The sequence below is a fragment of the Mustelus asterias genome, chromosome 12, assembly GCF_964213995.1.
Source record: "Mustelus asterias chromosome 12, sMusAst1.hap1.1, whole genome shotgun sequence".
Classification (NCBI taxonomy): Eukaryota; Metazoa; Chordata; class Chondrichthyes; order Carcharhiniformes; family Triakidae; genus Mustelus; species Mustelus asterias.
Window position 1 is genome coordinate 27,089,050 of NC_135812.1, and position 17,832 is coordinate 27,106,881.

The following is a 17,832-nucleotide window of genomic DNA, read 5'->3' on the forward strand; positions in this document are numbered from 1 at the left end:
TGGGGTGCAGTGCCTGATCTTGTCAGCTTGGATGTTGTTTGTCTCCCTTGTGGGGGGACCATGAATTGGATTCAATTGGATTTGGGTCTTGGAGCAAGCCAGGAGATGATGGATGTGGGTTTGCCCAGTCCACTCTGAGCATTGGCTTTGTAACTTTGAGGATGGAGTGAGAAAAACTGTTTTTGACTCAGATTGCAGCATCTGCAGTACTTTGCCTTGAACTTGGACAAGTCGGGCGGGAGCCACTAAACTTGGGGAAGTTGCCCAGGGGCCGTGACGTCAGCTGAAGTGTCGTAGCCCGTGTGTGTCACTGCGTGGCTCTGTGCGCGGTGACGCAATGACGCAAATGACCACCCCGCAGCGCAGCGGTTGGTGAGGAGAAAAACAAAAGCCCGGGCGGGGAAGCGGATAGGGAGGAAAGGCGGCGGCGACCGATCCAGGTGAGGGGTCTCCCGGGCGCGTCTTGTCGATTGTTCAGCGGTGTTAGACTGATTGTCAGTCCGATCGACCGTTTTTGCGGCGGGCGGTTCCCTCATCTGTCTGACTGACGGCTCCCTTCAACGGCCGGGCCCTCGGCCAAGGCCGAGTGGGTCCACCCTGCCCCCTCCCCCACTGTGGGGACAGAGGGAGGGGAGATGATGGCTGCAGTGCCGTGGACTCTCCTCCAGTGAGCTGCTGCCCCCATCCCCATCCCATTGAATCTTCCCTGGAGCGATTGGGGAACAAAGTTCACACGATTGCCGGGTTTAAATGCACCGTCCCCTATGCCCCGAGCTAAGTGATGTCACACCGCCCCTTAATCAGAAAGCCGCACTCCAGAGCCAGACTGGAGGGCGTAAATAAATCGAGGCTGACGCCCCAGCAAGCGCCGCACTGTCGGATGAGACAGCGAAACCGAAATAAAAGCAGAACACTGTGAATAGTCTGTGTCAGGCAGCGGCATTGCAGAGATGACCTTTCATCAGAACCGAAGCCCTGTCCTTTCTTCTCGGGTGGACACCAGGACCCCATGGCACTCTCTTAGGAGCAGAAGAGTTCTAGTTGCCCTGTCCTGGCCAACATTTAATAACTAACGTCCCCAAAACAAGTGACTTGGCCATTGTTGAGCTCGACTTGGCTGTTGCATTTCCCTGAATTTTAACTGTTGCACTTGCAAAGTAGGTTGTGAAGGACTTTGGAATGTCATTGCGTCGTGGAAGATTTGTATTTTAAGTTGCACTTGAGATGGAAACCATGTATGGAATTCATGACTCTATATTTCCTCCCCATTCAAGTGAAACAAAGTTTGACTGGGGCATGTTTACATTGTTTGTAGCGTACTTTTGAGTTGTTTAATGTCCTTTCTACTCAGTTTGTGTCCATCCTCCATACAGCCTGTTCCCATTGAGTAGTTCCTAATAAATAAAGTGAACTGTCTGCTCCATGTTTTCCATTTTTCTGTGCGGAATTTGTCCTCTTGCTGCCAACTTGATTGCTATCGTTATGCATGTTTTTTGAGGTCGTGACACATGATTAGGTGTCAGATGACAGGAAGGATGGCTTCCTGGTAAACATTCAAGTTACTGGGTGCCGCTTCAGTAAAGACAGTTGCTATCTAAAGTGTGTGAAGTGGCCTTTTTGAAAAAAAACAGAAATTACACACAAGAAAATTATAGACATGTATAAGGAAGAAGTGGATTTTAAGGAGGGAGAAGTGGAAGGATTTGGGTGGGGGAGCTTATGTGGGGCCTAGGGGCTAAAGATAAGACTACCAGTGCTGTTTTTCTTGATCTATATTAAATATCTAGACTTGGACATGCAAGGCATAATTGTGAAATGAGGAGTCTAGTCATACATTTCAATGAGTTTAGGCTGGTGGAATGAGCAGATGCATGGCAGATGCAGTTTAATGCAGAAAAGTATGAAGTGGGTAGGATGAATAAGGAAAAACAATGTAAATTAAAGGGAGTGTAGGAGCCAGAAGGCATGGGGATATGCGTGCAGAAATTATTGAAGGTGGCAGGGCAGGATGAGAAAGTTAGTAGTTAAAAAGAAATGTGGGGTCTGGGGCATAGAGTACAAAAGCAAGATCTAGACTTGGACATGCAAGGGACAATTGTGAACTGAGGAGCGTAGTGATAGACTTCAATGAGTTTAGGCTGGTGGAAAAGCAAGGAAGTTATGCTGAATCTTTAAATAAAAATACTGGTTTGCCCTCAACTGGAGTATTGTGTCCAATTCTGGATACTACACTTCAGAAAGGATTTGAAAAGGTTGGAGAGTATGCAGAACAAATTTACAAGAATGGTTCCAGGGGTGAAAGACTTAATTTTATGTGGGTAGATTGGTATAGCTGAGATTGTTCTCCTTCGAGAAGAGAATGTTTAGAGGATGTTGATATAGTTGTCTAAAATCATGAAGGGTCTAAACTGAATAGATTGGGAGAACTTTGCCCCATTTGCGGAAGGATTGAGAACCAGAAGGAAAGGTAAATGGCAAAAGAACATAAGGCAACATGAGAAAAAACCTTTTTATACATGGTAGTTAGGATCTGAAATAGAATTCCTGAGTGTTTGGTGGAGGCAAATTGAACTGGCTTCCATAGGAGAATTGGATAGGTATCCAAAGAGACGGGATTTGAAGAGCCGAGGGAAAAGGTGGAGAAGTGGGACTAACTCCGATGTTCTTAGAAACCCAGCGTGAACTTGATGGGCTAAATGGCGGCCTCCTGTGCTGTAACTATTTCTATGAAGCACGTGCATTTTTTAGTATTATGTGAAATCAATTTATGCCGATTGAATTAAGTGACTGCGCGTAATTATTGGTCTGTATTTTCACTTGCTGTATTTGTAATAAAACAGTTTAATGGTTCATAAATTGCCTTGTCTTACCAACTTTTTCCTGGTCCACCTTTGAAAAGATTTTTTAAAATACCATTAATAATGCTAAAATACAAGGTGTGGAGTCTACCTAGAAGGACAATCTATATAACCAGACAGAATGTTCACAGCGGTACCAATGACCTGCATTTTCAGAAGTGTGGAGGGAATTGGGGACAGAAAATGGAAAAGAAAAAGTTGATTTAAAAAAAAAAATTCTTTAGTGCTCTGAACAGCTATGAAGTGGAAATAAATCAGGTTATTGTTCTTTAATTTATCGAAAGTTAAAGTTTATAATATTGGCCTAAGTATTAGAAAAAAAATTCTGGGTATGCTCCTATCTAAGCTTGTACGTGCACATATTTTGTGGTCTTGAAGATCTTTGTGGTTTTTTTGCCTAATGTTGTAGCATTTACCATTTTTGTCTTGGTTTGACACATCCTCAAAGGAATTAAGAGTTGGACAGACAGGATTTTCATGTCCAAAGTCATTTTGACTGTTGTTACTGGGTAAATATATGATTAACTGTTTCCATGATTTTCCATGAAAGTTAAGCTGATGGATCTAATTACTTGTCTATTTTGTCACTTTTCAAATATAGCACCATCATGTTAGGCTATTTTCAAACTTTTACCTCATCCATTTCAACAGACTCTAGCACAATGATTATCAGTGCCTTGCAAGACTCTTTGCTAGTCTCTCGTCTTTACACTGGGGAATTGATACCAGATAACCCTGGGGATTTATTTGCTTTAAGCCTTTCAAGTTGTCTTCCATCTCGTACAAGGAAATTTTGAATCTGCCAGTTGAAGTGGATAGCAAATGGAGTTTTGCATTCAACTTGGGGAAACACCATAAGGTCAGTCAGTTGAGCCCCAGGGCATCGCTGCAGAGTTCCTCAGGGTAGTTGTCCTAGGCTCAACCATCTTCAGCTGCTTCATCAGTGACCTCCCCACCATTAGCAGGTTTACAGATGTTCAGTCATGACTTCTCAGATACTGAAGTAGCCCGTGTCCATAAACAGCAAGGCATGGACAGCATTCAGATATGTGTTGTTTGATAAGTGGCATGTAGCATTCATGGCACACAAGTGTCAGGCAATAATCTTCTCCAACGAGACAGAATCTAACCATCTCCCCTTATTATCACTGGTGTTCCCATCACTGAATCCCTCACTATCAACATCCTCGGAGTTCCAATGCCCAAAAACTTAACTGGATCAACTGTATAAATACTGTGGTTACAAGAGCAGATGAGATGCTGGGAATTATTTTGGCAACTAACTCCACATAGCCTTTCCACCATCCACAAGGTACAAGTCAGGAGTGTGATGGAGTCTTGCTTGGATGAGTGCAATTCCAACAAAACTAAAGAAGCACACCACCAGGACAAAGCAGCCTTCTTGATTGGCATGCCATCCACCTCCTTTAAACATTTACTCCCTCCAGCACCAACGTTCAGTGATAGCAGTATGTACCATCTTCCAAGATGCACTGCAGAATTGTTCAAGCCGCCTTTGCACCTTCCAAACCTATGAGTACCGCAGTCTGCCAATTCCTGACCAAACCACATGTCATCTTGACTTGGAGCTACAGGGAGGGTGTTTCAAAAGTGGCAAATTTGGGACCTGCCTGTGCCAGATTTTGGAATTTGCTGGTTTCTGGGGTAGTGTGGGTGGGGGAGGGATTTGGAACTTAATGAATAAGAGGGTGCATGAAATCCAGAGAATAAGTTCCTTTACAATATAGAGAAGTGTTTTTTAGCCATCTGAGTTTCTAGTCTTTCTGGCAGACCTTCATGCCAAGGAGCTTCATCTGCCTTTTCTATTGAAGCTAACATTAGGGGCTTTTGCTGGCTTTTTTGACCTGTTTGCTTTTAAATTTATTGCCCTATAGTGTATCACGGCTTACATTCTTTTAGACTGCAGAGTTATCTGCTTTATTAGCCAAGGGGTTAGGTTGGATGTTCCTATGTGGATTGGGTGGATCAGGCATGTTGGATTGGGTGGGGTCAAGGGTTGCTTGGGGAATGCGCAATATCAGGGGTGCCATGTGGATAACTGCTTGGTACACTACACCACTGCGCTGAAGCACTCACTCCCCAAGCAATCAGTAATTTTTTTTTTCACTTATTTAATAGGAATTAAAATTCTTGGGTGGCCCTTTTAGAATATTGTCCCAGTTTTCAGTTAGCTGAATTTGAGATGCTTCACTATTGCTAGATCAAAATCCTGGAACTCACTTTCTAACAGCACTGTGGATGTACCCACAGCACATGGACTTCAGCAATTCAAGAAGGTGACTCATCACACCACCTCCAAGATAATTAGGGATGGGTGAGATAAAGCTCGGCACAACATCGTGGGCCGAAGGGCCAGTTCTGTGCTGTACTGTTCTATGTAACAAATGCTGGCCTAGCCAGATACACCCACATTCCATGAAAAAAATTAAAGGAAAAGATCTCTTCCTCTTAGCCAAGTATCCGCAATCAGATCAGCATTAGGATTGCGAGCTGAGGAGATGGGTGTCTTAATGGCAACGATGATTTGTTATAACTTATACTTGTATTTCATCCATGGATCTGTCAATATGCATGTCTCACCTTAATATTTAGGGGTGTATAACTACATACGATCCTCATTGCATTTGCTTACAATAGTACACATCTCAAATTTGAATATACTGTGCTCAGTGTTTAATTGCCTTAAATTCGAAGGACAAGAGAAAAAAATATTACATGGACCATCATGTAAGGAGAAAAAGTAGGTTTATATTTCAGGTGTGAATCAGAACTGGAATTGAGATAAACATTATGATTTTGTTTAGTTCTATTAAATACATAGTGAGCGAAAAAAAATTTCTAAGGAAATGCACATTTTACCATATCGCAAAGTGCTTCTCGACCAACAAAATACTTTTGTGGTATTGTCACTATGTGCTAATATCAAGATGGGTTATGTGTGCAAACAAGTTGTAAGAGATAGAAGCTGATGATTTGCGAACATCGTTTGAGGCAATTAAAAGGTTATGGCCCATATTTTAGAATAAAAATAGTAGTGAGGTCATCAGCACTTGCTTTTAAAAGTAATTTGGTCAGCAATTTACGGCGACTGCACGTGAACAGTTAAAAATGGAAATTGGGTAGTTGCTCTCCATGTTCGCCACCTCCAATAACTTCACTACGCTAAAAATAGCTCATGTGAAAAATCGTAAAATGCTGCTGTTGTAAATGCAGGCAGTCCTCAACTTAAGGACGTTCGAGTTATGACAAATAGTACTTACAAAATGTATAAATTGACACCATGTTTCAATTTTACATCATTAGTTTCAGCTTTTACAATACCATGACAGCAACCGGTTCAAAGGTTCATATATGCACATTGACGTTCTGTGCATCGTATCATTTATATTATTATTATCGATTATGTTGCTGACTCTGAATGAGCCTAGGGAAGTGGAGAAACCTTCCTCTGACTTGCTAGTAAAATGTGGCCTTGCCCCGCTGACACTTTCCCATTAATTACAGTGGGATTCTGGTGCCTGCAGCCTTTTGCTCGAACCGTGTGTCTGATTCAGGCTTGGGGTGGCATCGTTGGATTGTGGGAAAATTCCCAAACCCCATGCCTAACCCCACGGGCGCCCTTCAATTGGCAGCTCTCACCAACGCCAAAGGTGGCAACGATGAGCAGTGAACAGCTGGTGGATACCCTGGACCAACATGAAAACTGTTTTCTGGCAAATTATTCCAGAACGCCGCACCCAATCCATTTTCTGCAGCTGACCCTAGCTAGGCTCGAGTGTTGTCCAATGCTGCATAAGTCAAGTTGACTGGACCTCGGGTAGCTGTCCAGGAGAGGTCTGAATTCAGTTGGAACAGAGAAAGACATGGGGATTGAGGTTGTGCTTCATGGAGAATGATCAGGGACATGGATACCCAGTCAAAAAAAATTTGGCGACTAAGTTCCAAAAGACCATTTTCACCTAAGTCGTGAAAACAGTTTAAAAAGTATGAAATCATTGACCAAAATATCGAACATAAGCTCCTGAGATTAAGTTGGAAAAGAGAAATGTATAACTAGTAAATAGGGTTATCAGGCCTTGGTTCATGAATCAATCCCCCATTTTTAACATTGTTCCCCTGAAAAAATCAGTTCCATGTTATGACACTCTGATTTATAACACTATTTTCAGGAACCAATTGTGTTACAAGTCCGAGGACTGCCTGTACATAGCATCTTGTCCAAGTAGCCATTCCTGATTTGTGGGCTGGGGTACAAAGCATTGGAATAGCGGAATGACATTTGAGCCTAGTTAAGGGTGGAAGCAAGGGGGCCCTAAATCATTGTCCTGGTTGAGATCCACTGATCCAAAACCTGTATCTCTTGTATGTCACAGTAGCTATTTGGACATTGGATTGACACTGCCCAATGTCATATTATATTACTCAGTCTTCAGTAAGCAGGGGGTTGACAGGGATAGGCAGGATGCAGATTAGAGGTTACTATCAGGTTAGCCATAATCTCAGTGAGGGGCTGAATAACCTACTCCTGCTCCTTGTTCGTGTCCAAGTCATGTGAATTTCCAATATTCGTGTCAGACCTAAAAGTAATAATCATATGGAACATTAGTAAACTATTTTTATCTTGGTATTTAACTTCACTGTGCTATCTGTGCATCAATCACAAAGTATTTCAAGGTGACTGAATTATTGTTTACAATTTTGGCTGCAGGCCTTATCCAGAAAGCTGGAAACTCCCTGTTTTATTTTCACAGTTCAGTTGTTGTTTGTCCTCTAGTGTTTTAGTGTTGGCAAGCGCTGAGATGCCTCTGTTACATGTGGTCCTGAAGTATCAATGTTATGGGGAAAAGAGCATAAATGTCCTGCTTTCATAGTTTCAACCAACATCTTGATTACGTGATTGCCAACTAGAATAGAAAGCTTTAATTCTGAGGTTGTGGCTGTCCATCGAGCACATCTCTTGGGATCAATGTTACAAGTTTTGTATTTCTCTTGGATATTCTGCCTGGTTCAGTTGCACTAATTGCTCCCATCAGCAGTCCCTGTACTTTGTATTCTGGAATGGGTCCATACTGTTGACTATTTAATGGTAAGATAACCACGGGACATCAAAATAGTACCTCCTTGTGATCTGAGCGAATGTTGTATCATTTCTGTTCAGATCCTCTGATCAACACTAATCTTGCAATAAATTCCTTAGACTTTTTGACTTTCTTTATTGACAGGACTCTTTTCCTGTATAGTTACAGGAGTCGGTTAGCTCAGTTGCCTAGACGCTGGTTAGTGATGCAAAGTGACTCCCAACAGTGCAGATTCAATTCCCGTACTGGCTGAGGTTATTCATGAAAAGGGCATAAATGTTCTGCTTTCATAGTTTCAACATCTTGATTGAGCGATTGTCCTTGCCTCTCGCCAGAGGTGTGGTGATCTTTAGGTTAAATCACTATCAGTCAACTCTCCCCCTCTAAAGGGGAGAGCAGCCTATGGTCATCTGGGACTATTTGTGGGTTTGCAGTCGTATGTAGACCAAACCATGAGAAAATGGCAGGATACTTTCCCTGGGAAAAAAACATCCATAGTTTCATAGGCGTTATTAATGAGAATAGCATTTTATTGCAGAACTGTTGTTATGGGATTTGAACTCATTTCTCTGGAGCATTAATCTGGGCATCTGAATTAGTAATCCAGGAAAATTACTAATATGCCACCAGCTGATCCAAAAGCATTGAACCCTGTCTCCAGGATATCTTGTTATCAAACTAAATTAGACGGTGTTGGAATTACTTTTCATACCTTGAGTGGGGGGAAAAGAATTATTTCTTTCCCTCCTCCCATCAAATCCTTAATCCTTTAGGTTATATGAATTTTAACTCATCCTTTTGTCATGTTCACTTCTCCATCAAAAATGATGGATATTGAACCTTGAGAAATGCAGAGGTGAAAACCAGAGGATATTTACATGGAGTTTTTAATTATGAGTTTGGACTTGGAAAGTTAACTTTTTTTGCAGAAATGTCTTCTTGGAATATAATGTTTTATGTTAGAATTGAATAAAAAATTGAAATGGAAGGTGATAGCATTAGAAGACGTAACAAAAATATGGACAAAGAGGCAGGTTAAATGCTGGTAAATATTTTTTTTCATGAAGTTATTGCTCTCTGGAACATGAACTAAATGTGGATACTATAGGTTTTTAGTAAAGGACTTGATCAGTTCCTGAAGGAATTCATTGGCATGTGCTTAAAGAGTACGGTTTACAAAAGTAGAACTCCTGTGCAAATGTGATCTTCGGCAAGCTGGTATCTGTACTATCCTTGCCTCCTACCTGGCTGCAGACACTTGTGGCTGCTGTGTTGCCATGTGCAGATCTTGCCTCAGTACTAAGCTCTGAATTACACAGTGTTATTAACTGAGATGGTGGCTGCAAGTGTCAGATCAAGTATTTTCTTCATCACACTTGTTGCTCCTCCACTGTTTGGCCACATCTTGGGCATCTGAAAGAAGAAGGGCACATGGTGGTGCAGGACAGTGGGGAAATGAGAAATGCATGCTTGTATCACCTGCAGCTTGTAAATCAGAAGTGTTGCATGAGGGATAGACAGGATATAAAGAGGAGGACTGGGTATGAGGATGCCATAACCTTCGATGTTTTCATCCAATTTCTCATTACACGTTAATATTGGCAATCCCAATAATGGTGAACATTCTTCTCCATTGAGGATCAGGATAATTAATGTGCCTACATCCAACACTACAGTAACTACTTTTAAAAATATTTATTGGCTGTAGAATGCTTTGGTTTGTCCTACGCATGTGAAAGGAACTGTATAAATTAAAATATTTTTCTCCAATTAGCTCCTACAGTGAGTATTGTGCAATCTGTTTGGCTGTTATGACTGTCACTGGACGGAGATTGAAATTAAAACAGCATGAAATTGGCATGTTGCGTGCAATACATTCAACATGTGGGGATTAATTGTGCATTACAATCCCTATATTCAATTTCAGGAGCTGTAGTTGACAGTTTATCATGTTTCCAACCTTAATCAATTTGATTTATCTACAGTTAAGAACCTTTTCAAATTTACCTTTGACTGCCCTTCTTGTTCTTCATGGAAGTGTTTGGGTAAATAAAGTGGGGGTGGGAGAGTATAAGGATCTCTATTGTTTAATTAAGATTAATCTTTCTCATCTATAATTACCTTTTAAGGGCTAGATATGCTCTGGTTTATGTATCAGTGTAATGTGGTACAGTTGGTTTGAAGTTGCTGATGTGAGGATCACACCGCCAATGTGAACCACGTCTGGAACAATATGACATGTAGATATCGGGACTCATCTGAACAATGCTTGGGGCTGCCTCCGGAGTTCAGCATGTAATCCTGCACCCTGGAACATAGCAGTGGGCCTTCCAGATTAGGTGTCCTGGAGGGGTTCTATCTTTCAGCCATAGAATGTTCTAGGAGATGCATCTTTGTTCTCATGGATTTTCTGGTCTCAGAGTGCTCTCAGAGATCTACCTTAATTTTCAGGTGGTCTGCCTTCTTCAGTAGTGGATCTGTGATGTTGGATGCCTTTTCGATATGGCACCCAAACACAACAGTGGTCTAAGTGCCATCCAGGCCTGTCCTGTGTCTGAAATTATGCCAAGGGCATAATTAATTAGGTCTGAGCCAGAAAATGTGGCGTGTTTTCACATTGGTCACCACAGTAGGAAACGGTTCGCATTCCTGCTCCCGCCATGGCACTTAGTCTCAAAATGGAAGAATTCCACCCATGGATTATCCCACCAATATAACTGCATCTGGTGTAAACTGAACTTCTTGAAGCTTATTCTAAATTTTATAAATTATCCAGATGACCTGCTGGTCCAACTTTGCATTATCAATACTGGACAAATCCTATTCATTAAAATTAAAACGGTCTGAGAAATAGCACATGGCAATGGCAAAATAATTTGACATTGTCAGCTTGTACCACGTGAAAGTGACAGAACAATCTTAAGAGCATTGTAATAGTTTCAACTTTTGATGCTCTTTAACAATATCTGTAACTAACTGTAGATATCATATATAATTGTAGATATGAGGCAATTGGCATGATAAGAATATTAAAATGCTTTCCATGTTTGAAGAAATCAGCACTGAGGTGTTAATTTTGATAGCTGAACCCTGAATGTATAGTTTTGTTTCTAATAGAGCTACAAGGAAGAGGAAAATCCTATTTAAAGAACCATTTTACAGTGAAGGCATTTGAGTAAATTATTTAATTATCTCTCTTGATCTTTGTAGCTGTTTTATGCTGATTAGATCGATCTTTCAAGCTTTAGGGGAAAGTTTTGTTTTTACTGTAACTTTGCTTTGTCTCCTAATAGAAAGATGAGCTTGAAATCTGAGCGCAGAGGAATCCATGTGGACCAGTCCGAGCTGCTGTGTAAGAAAGGCTGTGGTTATTATGGCAATCCTGCTTGGCAAGGATTTTGCTCCAAATGCTGGAGAGAGGAGTACAGCAAAGCGAGACAGCGACAGATTCAGGAAGACTGGGAGCTTGCAGAACGGTAGTGCTACCACTTTGATTATTCTGTATTTCACTGGAAATATCCTTTATGCATTCTAAGATCTGTCCCACAATGACTTTCTTTTCCATTATGTTCATTTTTTGATGCATTAATCCCTTGAATAATGCAACCCACCATCCCATCCAAATAAAATGTATTTGTCTGTATATGCCATATGTAATATGCTTCACTGAACAAGTGACCTTGGTCCTGAACTAGGTTTATGCTGATTTTTAAAGAATATTAATACAGTACCAATGCAAACAAAAAATGAAACTGAGTGGATGTAATACATTCCACATTGCATAAAGTGCAATATGATAACATTTCAGGACCAAGATAAATTCTATTGTATTATTGGTTTTGCACTGTACTCATGTTCCCATTAAATTCATGCAGCTGTTTCTTTTGGCATTGCTTTCATTTCAGCTTTTTTTTATTGGTGTCTCCTCTCTTTTGTTTCGTTTTCTTACAATTCCTGAACATAACATTTTTTTCTAATATGTCTGCAATTGAAACTCCTTTTTTTTATTGAATTTAAGTGGAACTTTCTGACTACAGCAATTATGCCTGAGCAATAGGTTGAAAATATTTAATGCAAATAAAATCTACCTAAAGGTTAGTTTACCACCATTAGGTAACAGGCCCTTTACAGTACGCACTGAATATTTGCTTCTGTATTGCATACTAATCTAAAACAGTATTTTTTAATCCAAAGTTTACAGCGCGAAGAAGAGGCTGCCTATGCTAGCAGTCAAGGAGCTCCGTCACTCACTTTTTCTAAATTTGAGGAGAAAAAAACAAACGAGACAAAAAGAAAAGTCCAGACAGTCAAAAAGTTCTTCAGTCCATCATCTCGGGCTGCACCAAAGAAAGGTAAATACCTTGGAAACATTTGAGCTGAACATAATGATGCTTGATTTTTTTTTTCAGAGATCAGTTTTCTAACATTTCATCCTTGAGTTTTCAAAGTATTTCTGATTGCAAATATTGGTATAAATCTCTGGTAGTACAGATTTTAAAACAATAGCAGTAATTCTTGTGTTAGTATGGCTTGTAGAATTCCACATGAAGAAAATATTGGGTCATCACTTGAGAAGAATCAGTTAGAGAAACTATTCACTGAGATTCAATGAGAATTAAAATTGATCATTGTGAAGAGTAACTGCTTGTTTATTGCCTAGCTCTCTTGCTGTTTATTGTCATAGAAATAGTGGAAAATTAAACAATTTATGTATTTTAAGTGAAACTTTTAAAATTATACTTTGTTCTGGATTCTGTAATTCTTAAAAACAGCTTTTCGCTTTACATATTTTACCATAACACTTATTCTATTTTGAGGTTATAATTCGATCACGCTTCAGTTCTACACATGCCTGCTTTGAAAACTAAAACCATTCTGATACAGTTATTTCCTTATCTTTCATCCATTGAGCAAGAAGAAAAAGGGACATGTCCTCTATCCCACCCCAAAATCCAATTTGAATGCTTCGAATAGATTTACCTCCACCACAGTCTGGGGCAGAATATTGCAGGCCTTAAAGCCATTTCTTTGGTTATAAAGAAAAATAATTGTAAACCTGTTGCTGGAAAATTTCTGGGAGCTGTTCCCAATCCACTCGTGCTACTTTCTGGAAGTGTGGCAGAAACGTCATTCGCATATGTAAATGAGCTTTTTATTGCACCTTTAGCAAAGTAGCACAGATAGGGTAGAAGCTTTATAACCATTGTAATTTAAGAGTCTGATATTTTTATACTGCGGTTGACTGCATCTCAACTTTCAAGTTGCAATGTTAATTTATTTGCACAACTAATCATAGATATCTCATGGAAGTTGCTTTTAATGGAATAAAAACTAAATATTAACAATGAGTGAATGAAATCCATTACTTCATTTCATACTTTTCAGTGTTTACTTGACACAGCATGGAGGTATCTAACAGCTGTTGGTACCTAATTTTCATACTGTATGACTATGGTCTGAATAATATGCTTTTTTGTGATTTTTTTCTTTGTTCCATTCATGCTGTTCTCCTACTTGTCTCTTGCTTCCTGTTTTTTCCTTTATTGCATCGGCATTTAGCGAATCAAGACAAGGCCCTTAAACATGGAATAGGTGGGAGGGAGTGCAATGCGGATAACATTCTTAGGGATTTGAAGGAGATTTTTACTCCACCATGGGAGCTGGCTTCTCCTACTGAAGGTAATGCAGCACAGCAACAAAGATGTCTGTCTGTGCTGACTAGTATCGTGAGTTACCAAGCTTTGGTAACTGGGGTTACTTTTACTGCCCATAGTTGTTAAATAACTAATTTGGCATTTTTATTCACATCACAACTTTTTATTTTTATAATTAATTTTGCATGTTCTGTGAGGAGAGATGTAATTGATTCAAATTCTAGTATATGAAAACTAATTTCAAACTTTCAAAAGTCTAGTTTCATTTTTATTTCTTGCACTATTATATAAAAGTTACAATTCCTTCTACATTTTAAGTTATTCATTTGTACGTCCAGAACTAAAGTCTGGTATCTGTTTGAATATTAAACAATGTAATGGTTGTTTTCACACTGCCCCAGCAATTACTTTTTTATTCTATAGACAGCAGCATTTACAGATTTTTACTATGAGATGCATGAGGGCACAATTGATGTCTCTCTCTTTTCCCACACCCCTCAACCTTTGGTAAAGTGCCTCCTGTCCAGGAGCTTGTGTTTGAAATCTGCCACTTGGTAGCAGACTTTTAGAGCTCAAATATGCTATGCCCTAAATAATGTCAGGTCTGCCTACTGATTAGTTTGGCAAAGTATCATCACTTGCAGCAGACATTAATGAAACTGACAATTCTCTGTTTCATAAACATGTTTCAGTAAAGTGAATCAAAAATGTGGAGTATAGTTTTGAATTGGAATAATAGATTTTTTTCTAGAATTATTTCCCTATATAGTTTGTTCCAAAGTCGTAAGATGTTTTACTAAGCAAAGCATGAAATCAGAATAAAGTATTTGACTTTATAATTACCCCATATCAATTACTTCAGGTGAGAATTATCTTGTCCATTTTGCTTTTTAAATTTTAACAACTATGGCTACTAAAATTTTAATCCCTGTTCTTTTTATTTTAAAATATAGATTTTTATATAAAATGTCTGTATATTTTCCCTTCCTCCACCTTAAATTTCTCTTTATTGCTTATAGAGTAGACAGCTTATTCAGAGGTATTCTTTCTGAATAATGATACCAAGATGACCAACATTATTGCATTATAATGTAGTGTAATCAACTTGATTAAAGTATGTTTCAAATTTGAAAAATGTATAATCCAACCTGATAAATCATGTTTGTACTGTAAATATTCTCACATTGATGTATTTGCTCCTAGAAATGGGAAAAAAGTAATTAAAGCAAAAGCATTCCTGAGACTTCTTCAACCCATCTATAAATACAAAATTGGCTTAAGTCATGATTGTTGACTGGCAGAAAGCAAGCTGCAATACATATCTGCTTAACTGCATTTAAAATCTACAAAATATTTTCCAGTTCATTGAGACACTGGAATCTTCTTGAAGGGATCAATTAAATTTTCACTTGACCAAGTCAGTTTTAATCTTTTCTCCCTCTACCCACTGCTGTATTTGTTATTTAAACTGAAATGTCAGTGCGAATAATGATTTCCTGCTGATATTTAATGCAGAATAGGTCAGAAGTGGAAAATCAGTGTTGTGGAGGTGAATGAGCTGTGACAGTTTTTTTTTGTAAAGCTTGGCAATTAAAATTCCCTTTTAACTGCTAATGTTTTCTGCTAAATGGGGAGGACAAGACCATCAAGCCAAAGATTCGGGATAAGACCTGTGAATTGATGAAGGCATTGACTAAAGGATAGCAGTAGTGTACATTTAGGGGTGGAGCAAGTGCAAGAATCACAGTTAGAATTCTTACTTATTAACTTTGATTAATAGCTTGTGTTCAAGTACAGTGTAGTCGAGTGAAATTTTGAGACACCTTGATGAGCACAGAAAAGCTTCTGGAAATCATAGAAGGGTTTCTGTTTGCTTATGCTACTGTTTCACAATCAGGAAATCTAAACTCTATACAATATGTACTTGAAAAAGATGAATTGTTTTATTTATTAATTACAGCAAACTATTTAATTTTATTTAGTTCAACTTTCATGTCACCACTAATAGAAATGGGAAAGAAGGTGGAACCGTGATATAGAAAAACAATCATATTAAGGTGGGGCATGCTAGTGCTGGGAATGGAACAGTTTCACTTTTGGGAATTGCAACAGTATCATGCAGTCCAAGATCTGATGCAGAGCAGTAAGATACTTTTTGCACTCTGTCCCAACAAAATCAGGATTTGGGGGTATGTGAAGGCAGTTCTATTTTAGACGATAAGAAAATATAAATGGTACACTGTTTGTGCATATTAGGTCTATGCTTGTTATATAATCTGCAACATTATATGCATTACAAGCACCCTGATACTCAAAACTTTTAGTAGAAATAAATATAAGTATCCAGTCACTTTGTCCACAATGTCTGACCAAATCATTTAATATTTAACTTTAGCACTTTCAATGCAATAGACAAGAGCTTGTTAGAATGCACCCAAACCTTAAATATTATTAACTGTGATCAACTTAATTTCAGTTGGACAGCAACTGAACAGCACTTCTATCCACTACTCTAATTAACTTGTAAAGTAAAACACATTGAGAGTTATTGCAGTTCTGATTTGAGTTAAATAACCTTGTGTTGTCTTATGAGCGTTGTATAAATGGAGAGCCAGGGATACAATTCTACAAACCCTCTAGATAGAAGAATTTATGAACAGAATACCTAATGTACATTTTGCCACTTATTTTTCAGTAAAATCTAATGCTCATGAGCACCAATAATTGCCTGGTACAGTTGGTTAGAGTGTCCTTTGCCTCAGGAATTTGAATCCAGCCCAGACTGTTTTTTTTATACTTTTCCAATTCGATCAAATCAAGTCCAATTCAGAGTCTCAACAAGTTGAGACATTTCCGATCCAAGCTGACAAGACAGGGTATGCAACCCTTTACCCTGTCTTGGGCCTGATCTACATGAGCCAAGCTGATTGGAGGAGGCGCAGGTCTTCCTCCTCCAAGGCTTGATCTCATTTGCATCTTAGCCAAAAGGCCGAGATGCCGCTTTTAAAAATTGCTTCATATGAAAATGAAGCTTAAATGCAACCCAATGACCTCAACCAAGTGCAGCATCCGCATAACCAAACTTGATCTTAGCCAAAAGGCCGAGAAGCCCAGACTGTTACTCCTCTGACTGGTTGTAAGGATTGTGTGAAATAAATTGGGCAGAATTAATCCAGTTCTTAGTGAGCATGGATCCTCCCCAAGGGAGGTTGGTATAGGAGAATATCAGTGAGTGATGCAAGTAGAGTGATAAGGCTCAAATGCATTGGGACAACAGTACATTTAAGTGACAAAAACATGAAACTTCATTTTGAGGCCTAAAGCATTAGTTTAGATTGGAGATTGCAACATTAACAAATTATTATTATTATATAATGCAAACTCGTTTTTTAAATGCTGCATTTTTGCAAAACTATTTTCATCTTGGTGTAAAGCTGAAGTGACACTTTTTGAGCTATAACCAAAATTGCTTCCAATTCTCACTTGTTTTACATATGCATGTCACTGGGGAATTTGTGCCTCTCTACTTGTTTTTGTTGTGCTTTGCATTCATTTGGTATCTTTTGCCCCTCATTTCATTACAGTATTTGCTGGCAAATTGCAAGGTGGGTGCTAACCAATTTATCATTTGGGCTCAAAATTGTTATGGAACTTGCATGTATTGCATTCAGCAAAAAAGCCAATTTTGTTGATTGAAGATATAAATCTACACTCTGTGATACAAGGTTAAAGTACTTTATTAATTTGCATAATTATAATGCCTCCCAGATGAAGTTCAACTTAGTGAACATATGAAAGGACTGTATTTTAATTAGGGTGGGATGTCTTCATACAATCTCCTGCAATTTTCCAGAAGAAAGTTATCCAGGCAATATCACCTTCCTGTAAAACAAAACAATGAATATTTAATATTTCATGAAGTGCTTACCTATGCAAAAGTACAAAAATTGTAATATAACTGCATGGCTGATGGTTCCAATTTTTTTGGCACGTCACAAGCTTTTAATTGCACAAATACATAAGTTAATTTGATAACTACTAAATAACTTAGTTTTTTGTTTACATTTTTATTGTTTTCAAGTTTGAAAACATTAATTGTGCCTAATTGTTTAACTTCAATGAAAGGAAATTGTTCTTTTTCATGTCTCAATTTTTTTCTATTGGAACCACAAACTTTTTAAAAATACCTATTAAACAAATGCAATTTTGAAAGTCACCACT

General features: G+C 38.8%; 1 protein-coding gene across 3 annotated transcripts in view; it reads left to right on the forward strand.

Annotated features, from left to right (window-relative positions):
* The first annotated feature begins 314 nt into the window (after positions 1 to 314).
* rabgef1 (RAB guanine nucleotide exchange factor (GEF) 1) overlaps positions 315 to 17,832 on the forward strand; it is a 44,113-nt gene continuing 26,595 nt past the window's right edge. Inside the window, exons 1-4 of one of the 3 annotated variants that reach the window (XM_078224947.1) lie at positions 315 to 440; positions 11,251 to 11,433; positions 12,152 to 12,309; positions 13,517 to 13,636. In XM_078224947.1, coding sequence (XP_078081073.1) covers positions 11,255 to 11,433; positions 12,152 to 12,309; positions 13,517 to 13,636 — 457 coding nt within the window. In that variant the 5' untranslated portion in view covers positions 315 to 440; positions 11,251 to 11,254. Of the gene's footprint in view, positions 448 to 11,250; positions 11,434 to 12,151; positions 12,310 to 13,516; positions 13,637 to 17,832 lie in introns of all 3 variants that reach the window. The other 2 variants (XM_078224948.1, XM_078224949.1) reach the window with 2 other exon arrangements.